This window comes from Silurus meridionalis, chromosome 20 (genome assembly GCF_014805685.1).
Source record: "Silurus meridionalis isolate SWU-2019-XX chromosome 20, ASM1480568v1, whole genome shotgun sequence".
NCBI classification, from domain to species: Eukaryota; Metazoa; Chordata; class Actinopteri; order Siluriformes; family Siluridae; genus Silurus; species Silurus meridionalis.
The window spans coordinates 3,736,677-3,744,865 of NC_060903.1; the positions used below are offsets into that span (position 1 = coordinate 3,736,677).

The 8,189-nt window shown below is 38.1% G+C and overlaps 1 protein-coding gene across 1 annotated transcript; it reads left to right on the plus strand.

The window, feature by feature from the left end:
- Positions 1-228: 228 nt before the first annotated feature.
- Positions 229-7,216, plus strand: abhd4 (abhydrolase domain containing 4, N-acyl phospholipase B). The gene is made up of 8 exons (XM_046876452.1): positions 229-427; positions 1,963-2,051; positions 2,190-2,294; positions 2,484-2,772; positions 3,229-3,413; positions 3,511-3,622; positions 5,618-5,804; positions 5,955-7,216. Exons 1-8 carry the CDS (start codon positions 405-407, stop codon positions 6,042-6,044), a joined length of 1,080 nt encoding a protein of 359 aa, XP_046732408.1. The 5' UTR covers positions 229-404; the 3' UTR covers positions 6,045-7,216.
- Positions 7,217-8,189: the final 973 nt, after the last annotated feature.

Consider the following 8,189-nt stretch of genomic DNA (forward strand, 5'->3'; position numbering starts at 1 on the left):
TTCCGCGTAATATGTTGATTTTTTTAAATAAAAATGATGCGTATTATTCTTCTAACTCTGACAAAATAATTATTTTAGCTAGCTATTATTTTTAGACACATAATTAATTTATGTTACTCTGCGTTAAAAAAAAAAAACAGCACCAAGAGCACAGGGCTGCTGTGTGTATTGGGACGAGGAGTCAGCTGACCGGTAAACGAGCAGATTACGTAACAGGAGTGTGTGTGTGTGTGTGTGTGTGTGTGTGTGTGTGTGTGTGTGTGTGTGTGTGTGTGTGGAGGAACTTAGGTGACGCGGTAACCTTTTGTTCCTCTGATACACAGCTAGAAATATTATAAAACATATAAACTGACAAAGGTTTATTATTTCCGGAATGTTGAACAGTTCCTCCTCTGAGAGCCAGGATGCAAGACGAGAATGAATTAGAGTAAGTAAATACCATATTCCTGTATCTCAGGTAGGAAGTTTGTTTGTTGTTGTTGTTGTTGTGTTGTTTTTGACGATGATGACGTATCAATTCTTCTTAAAACCGAGAGGCTACAAACTGTTTTCTATAATAAAATAGCATGAATAATGACTATTCTTGTACTTTATTATGCACCATTAGTGCTGAGTCATACTTTACTTAAATCATGTCCAGCAATAGGCTGGATAGAATATCATTTTATTTAGCATTTAATAGTTTAATGATAATGACAAACATTTATTATTATTCATTGTTATGAATATTGACTATTCTTCTACTTTAGTTGGCAACTGCTGCATACTATACACATTTATTTTATGCTCATACTATACAGTAATCCCTTTCGCTGTCTCACTGCAACAGGTTTTTACATGGAACATGTCGAATTTTGTTTTGCGGATTTTTCGCTGATAATAAGCATGTTCTAGCCTAAAGAATGAAGCTTTCAGAAGAGCTGTAATGCTCTTATTGGGTATACAGTACATTCATCATCATTAGTACTGCACACTTAATTCATCATCATCTTCATCATTCAAGTCAAGAGTCAAGACAAGAAGCTTTTATGGTCATTTCAACCATATATATCTGACGCAGTTCACAGAGCAATGAAACAGCGTTCATCTAGAACCCTGGTGCTACATTTAACAACATAAAGCTACATAACAGAAAACACAGGGCTGAGGACTAGTAGTGTCCTCGCCACATAAAGTGCACAAGACAGTGTAGGGCAACACAAGACAGTGTAGGGCAACACAAGACAGTGTAGGGCAACACACTAGGGCAACACAAGACTGCGTAGGGCAACACAAGACTGCGTAGGGCAACACAAGACTGCGTAGGGCAACACAAGACATTGTAGGGCAACACAAGACAGCGTAGGGACGGTTTATAAAGCCATAAGATATACAGGTATTCTGTATATTAGGTTGCCACTTTGAGGGATTACTGTACTTATTACTATACTTATACCATGCTCATAATATACTTGTACTCTACTAATACTATACATCAATGTTATTCTCATGTTATGCTCATACTATATTTGTACAGAACTATAAGTCATACCAGTACTTTCATCACTGTTTTTAAACAAGATAATGCTTTCTCTATAAACGTAAATCCAGCAACAGATACGAATGAGCTACGCCAATGATGTGACTATAATAATCCAAATAAACGATGCATTTCCAGTATATTCACTTCATTTTGAGAAAAACACACATAACAGTCAAATGTATATAACAAATATCTGGATAAGGCTCTGGGTTACTGATCCGTAGTTCGGGAGTGGAAGCTGATATATCTGATACAAACTACAAGATTTGCTGTAGATGAATTTATGTATAAATGTATTTGGTAGAACCAGATTATGTAATGTGTATGTGTGTGTGCGTGTGCGCGTGTGTATATAAAGGTGTGAAACTTTGCTTTGTTTGCCTCCCTGATTCATTACCTTTATATTGCATTCACTTTTCATTTGTTCTTCCTTTCTTTAGGCAAAACTCAGGGAACTGGTCCTGGTGGCCATCTTGGCAGCCGACATCTATGTCCTTGCTGAAGAGTGCAGAAGCTAAAATTCTTTCCTGTATGTGGCAGAAAAAGATTTTACCTAGCTGTAGTGATTAATGATTTTGTATAGCTCTTAAATAAAATAGTTATGTTGTCTCTGCATTGGTAGAGATCATGCTTGTTTATCCTTTCTCTCCTTGTTGTGTTTATTAAGGTGTTAAGAATGAATTGTGGTCACGATTTGTCACATTGCCGAATCAGAACAGAATATGGACTCTGATAGTGAGCAACAAAAAAGCACGCAAACCTTCAGACCAAGGTAGCGTGTTTTCTATGTAATATAACAAGTTTGGTGTTTCAATCTAGACTCCTACAAAAACCATGGACTTTATTACAGCTTTATTATTTGTTAACATACTGATCGGTCTCATGGATTACTGAAATGTTTTAAACGTCTAAGTGTAATAAACTCCGTCTATAATTTTTGTGATTGTGTTTGTTTTCTTAGCTTCTCAGATCCCCCTCGTGATGGTTCACGGCTTTGGAGGTGGCGTCGGCCTCTGGATCCGAAACCTGGACGCATTATGTCGCTCGCGGCCCGTCTACGCCTTCGACCTGCTCGGTTTCGGGCGCAGCTCCCGGCCCACCTTTCCCGACGACGCTACGTTAGCCGAGGAGCAGTTTGTCGACTCTATAGAACAGTGGAGGGAGAGCCTAGGGTTGGAGCGCATGATCTTATTGGGCCACAGCCTAGGAGGTTACCTAGCAACGTCATATTCCATTCAGTATCCTGAGAGGTACTAATGATTAATTGATAATTGATCATTTTTTCTTTGGAGATTCTTAAGTGCTGTTTTTTGCATAATCTTTAGAATGACTAAATTGAAATGAGTCACCTTTAACATAACGGCTCAACGTCAGCAATATGAGCAACCTGTAATCAGATCAACACATGATTATTGCTTTCATCATGTAGATGTAGAAATTGTCCTCTGTCACATTACTAATACATTTAAACATCTTAATTTAACGATTTCCGATATATTTTTTATTCCATCTACCAGATGCAAAATATTTCAGAATATCTAGGTTTTTTAAGCGGCTTCGTGCTGAGCAACAGATGCAGATGCACAACAAATTGTGTGTAAGCTGGTTAATCAATTTGCAGAAAATAAAAAGAAAGCTAAAAAAAAAAAAAAACCTGAAAAACATAAAAAAAAAAGAATAACGTATATCGTTGCCTTGTTCCTTAGAGTCAGCCACCTGATTTTAGTGGATCCCTGGGGTTTCCCAGAGAAACCACCGCCTCAGCAAGACGGCTCATCGGGTCCGGTTTCAGAGATCAAGAGACCAGGACCACCTCGCTGGGTGAAAGCAGTGGCATCTGTCTTGAGTTTTTTTAACCCTCTGGCCATCATCAGATTTGCAGGACCTTTGGGTGAGATGCAGTCAGGGGGTTGCAAACTCAACCTCACTATTTTCTTACTGGTGTAAATGGATCAAACGTTTATTATTTAATGACTTTTTCTGTTCAGGTCCAGGACTGGTGACCAGATTCCGACCTGATTTCAGGAGGAAGTTTGAGGATCTTTTTGATGATAACACTGTTACTGAGTATCTGTATCACTGTAATGCACAAACTCCCAGGTAACAACAATTCTGTTTATTTGTTTTTTTTACTGTAGTTTGCTCAGAATCCACTAAAGGCCAGTATGTCTATGTAACACTGGATGAGTCAGATGAGATTTTTCAAATCCAGTAGCTGTAAAGTATGGAATGTAAAAATTAAAGAATATTCCGGACAATATTCGATATTCAAACGGAATGCAAAACTGTTAAAGGGTTTGGAATTTGCCATAGGGAATTGCCATTCCATTTGAATTTTGGCAGGCTACAAAACGCGACGCAACGCAGAGAAAGTGAAAACGCAAACATGGTCATTGATATTGCTATTTAAATATGACCTGGTCATAACTCATAAGACACAGGAAATTCAGTTGCAAATGAACTTTGCTTTCCATTTAAAATTCGGCAGTCACTATGCGTGCGCAAAAACGCAAACGGTAATGCGGAATTTGCAATTCTGTTTGGATTGTCAATTTATATGAACACCTATGGAACATATCCACATTACCACATATGGAAAACGCAATTGCAAAATACAATTTGCAATTCCTTTTGAATATTGTCCAGACTATCCTTCCATAGTAAAACAATCCTTTCTGTGAATCCGGTGGTAGGACACTTCATTGAGTGTATTTAATAAAAAAAAAAATTTAATCTTATAAATAAAAAAATCCAGTTATCCAGTCTGATGAAACCGCCTAGTGTGCAGGATGTTTCTCAGTGTTAAATCTATAGACATACAAGAGCATAAATACCTTTTAAGTGAAGCAGATTATTCTAGTCAGAACAATTGAATACTTGACTGTGATTGGACAGGAGGTGTTTATTACTTTTTCTCTAACAGAATGTATGACCATTGTGGCACCTGCAAGACAAAGCATAGGTTTATGTTAAAGTGCTGGATTTAATGTCATTGTTTTTATAGTAACAGCTCGTTTATTGAGAGTTTTATGTCAGATGTTCTACATCATTTTCTCAATCATCTGTAGCAAACTGCACAAGCTCAAATATATTTTTAATGGATTTAATAGCTGTTTTTCCATTCCACAATGGCAGAGAGAGAGGGGAAAATTTTTATTTGGTTACAGATTCAATTAAAGGACATTTACAGGACTGACTTTTTAAGATAACCTTGATGTCATAAGGAAATTTAGAATTTGCACAAAAACACACAATTTGCATTCATTTCAAATCCCCAGGAAAATCGTATCGCATGAAGAAAATGCTGGGGTCATTTTATGAGGTTAATATTTGTGCTAAAAGATGATGGCACACGGTGCAGCTGTGGCTACAGTGAAACGAGACTTGTTGAATTGGGTTTCTAGCTTATGCAAGAGCTCTGTTATATTGCGTTTCTGTATAATATTGGTGGTTTCTATAGCCTCGTTGTCATAACGATGGTATTGACGGAAAAGGTTTAGAAATTCATCAGCAGCTCGTGTTTGGGACAGCCGTGTGTGTGCAGTCAGGAATGAGCTGCTTAGGTGCTGAAAATGCGATTCCGCAAGTCTCAGCCTCATAGGACAAAAGAAAAGCAGTTTTTCGAACCAACGCATATTTGCACCTACAGAAGGCACTTGTACACAATACATGTGCATGTTGGTGATATGACATGACAAATCATGTTTTGACCAATATATGATTTTTTCATTAAAATATGATGTAATTTTTTAGGTTGGACACCATTTAAGGCCTAGGTGTAAAATGCACCGTCCGCCTGTAAGTTTCAGGGTAACGACACATGACAACACGCTGGTGATTATTCTGATATTGTCATTTTACCGAAGTAATCCGTTCAAGTCTAGTGGCAGGTTAGGAATTTGTTGTTTATTGTGGTTTTGCAGGCAAATTGCATACAATACTGTTCTTTCTGGTAAAATCAATCAGATTATTATTAATCATGTAAACATTGAATGACTGTTTAACTGTCACTGCTTCATACACACTGTTCAGAGTGTTTATTTACATAGTCACCAACTGAATGTCTGAATGTCTTGCACTCTTCCTCTCTCTCAGTGGTGAGGTGGGATTCAGAGCCATGTGCGGGTCTCTTGGCTGGGCAAAGAGGCCAATGATCCAACGAGTGAACCTGCTGCCATCCTCAATGCCCGTCACCATGGTGTATGGCGCATACTCCTGGGTGGACAGTTCCACCGGCAACTACGTCGCCCAGATCAGAGGCCAAAGCGTCACACAGGTGGTGGTGAGTATCAGCTGAAATTAAGAGTTACTAAGAAATTAAGAAATGAAGAGTTACTTCTGAAAAATAAACTTTTTTAGCGACTTATTAATAGATTAGAGATTTATATTCAGATTCTTAAAAATCCCTGATTTATTTGTGCTTCTTTCACAGTTAATTGATGATGCCTCTCATCACGTGTACGCAGACCAACCTGAGCAGTTCAACCAAGTCGTGGAGAACATCTGCAGCACTGCTGTGTAAATGTTACCACAATGTAATGAATGGAAAGTTTGTGTGTGTGTGTGTGTGTGTGTGTGTGTGTGTGTGTGTGTGTGTGTGTGTGTGTGTGTGTTCAGATGAGGTTCTATAATCTTCAGACTTTATAAGCTTCATGTTCAGGAGGCCTTGATGTCTACTTACAGAATACTTTTTTACATCTTCTTTCTCTCTCTCTCTCTCTCTCTCTCTCTCTCTCTCTCTCTCTCTCTCTCTCTCTCTCTCTCTCTCTCTCTCTCTCTCTCTCTCCTCTCCTCTCCCTCTCCGTTCAGTTGACCGCACAACGTTTCTGTAGACTGATGGTTATGAAGGTTCAATTAGTGCTGCTTTGTCCTAATTAATTTTTAACAGCGTTTATCTTGCCATTGCAAATCTGGATGTTGGCAAACACGTTAACAACGATGCAAACATCCCACACCGGAATGCAACCGCATAAAGTAACATACTTGCGTATACTTGTTTTATGAATTTTTTCAATTATTACTGACACATTCATTCTTTCTGCTAAATTCAATGGTTTGCCAATCAGAAACCCAGCAGCTGCATGTAGTAGGTGTTCGGTTTTTAGCCCCGCCCATTACTCTTTTGAGCTCCCCAATTAGCTTGTTGCAAAATGTTGCAGTACTAAAAAGTGTGGGTTCAACTTTTATGAGTAGCCATGTGTTCCGATACAACAGTGGATAAAATTCATTCTAGCTACACAATCCCTGATTTTGGATCTGAATAGTTCCATCTTGTATTACATTACAATCCCAGGTGCAATTTTACTACCCTGATTTGTGATTCAACTAACCGGATACTAAAAGTAGTTCTAACTCTATTATACTGATTGTGCCATGTTTACATTCTTCTCATTTATAGCATTCATGTATTATTACTCAATAATACATTTCAATTTTTTTTTTGTTCAAGTTCTGCTAAGGTTGCAGGTCATAAAATGTTAGACAATGAAATATTGATTGTATTTTATAACATTGGAATTTGGGAATAATTGTATGCTTTCTGCTGTCTGGTTTGTGTTTTAGTTGTAGTACCCTGATTCACCAGAAGATGTCTACAAGTAGTTTAATGCCATTTGTATTTAAAAGCACTATTTTCTTGCCACTGTATTTATGTATTATGAAAAAAAATCCATAATTTGTCTCTGGTCAATCTAATAAGGCTTTTTATTTATTAGGATGCCTAGATTTATCCCATCTATCAGCTGGGGTTGTTTTGTTTCCATCATCTGCTGTGTGTTTTGCCAAAGCAGAGCTCTACAAGCTCATTAATGAAGCTTCCTATTATATGCTTCTGGATTATAGTTTTTAGTTTTGTAGTTCATCAGGCATTGAGAAAAACAGGGAAGATTTCAGTGGAGGGCCATGCATTTGGTACCTGGGCCTTCAGTGTGGACTTACCCGACTTAATCCACCTCTTAATACCACCACTATCACGTCGCAGTTATAGAAAACCTCAATACTATACAAAAACGCAATATAACAATGCGTGGCATTACAGAGAAAGAGACATTTTACACATGGAGGGTGAATACCATTTTACTAAAGCAAACTCCAAACCTCTACATTACAACTGTGCACCTACATCATCTGGAGCAGTTCAGAATCATTATTTGTCTAATAACATGACAAAAACCTAAAAAGGTAAATAAAATACAACCTAGTCACCAGAGATGCAGCCTCATAATTTGCAGCGCTCCTCAGAGGCTGTAATCCAATGGTACCGCTCATATTTACTGGTCTGAAAGTGGTGAACAAACCCTTTCTCAGGCTGGGGCTAGCTAGCTTTGTGGTTGGCCGACCTCCTCACGATATCTAGTTATTCTTGAAAATGGATTTTTATGTATGTCTGAGACCAAATCAATTTCTCTATCTCCATAGGCATAAAAAGTCTAACTCGGATGTATTAATGTGTGCAGAGCTACACACGTGTTTTGCCAGTCGAACTTGGCTGTAACATTTTCCTTCTGACCAATCAATCAGAGGAGGGAAAAATGCTGCATGTGAGATCTGATTGGTTAAAGAAACAAACCCATTACTTATAGAGACTTAGGTAAAAAGGCCAGCAGTATAGACTTTGAAGGCCCTGGGCAGATTAGATTGACGTGGCAGCACATAGACGCTGAAATCT

Coding starts and splice junctions, on each gene's coding strand:
- abhd4 (XM_046876452.1), top strand. CDS start 405: ATGCAAGACGAGAATGAATTAGA. Junction 428..1,962: donor CAAGACGAGAATGAATTAGA/GTAAGTAAATAC, acceptor TCCTTTCTTTAG/GCAAAACTCAGGGAACTGGT. Junction 2,773..3,228: donor TCCATTCAGTATCCTGAGAG/GTACTAATGATT, acceptor CTTGTTCCTTAG/AGTCAGCCACCTGATTTTAG.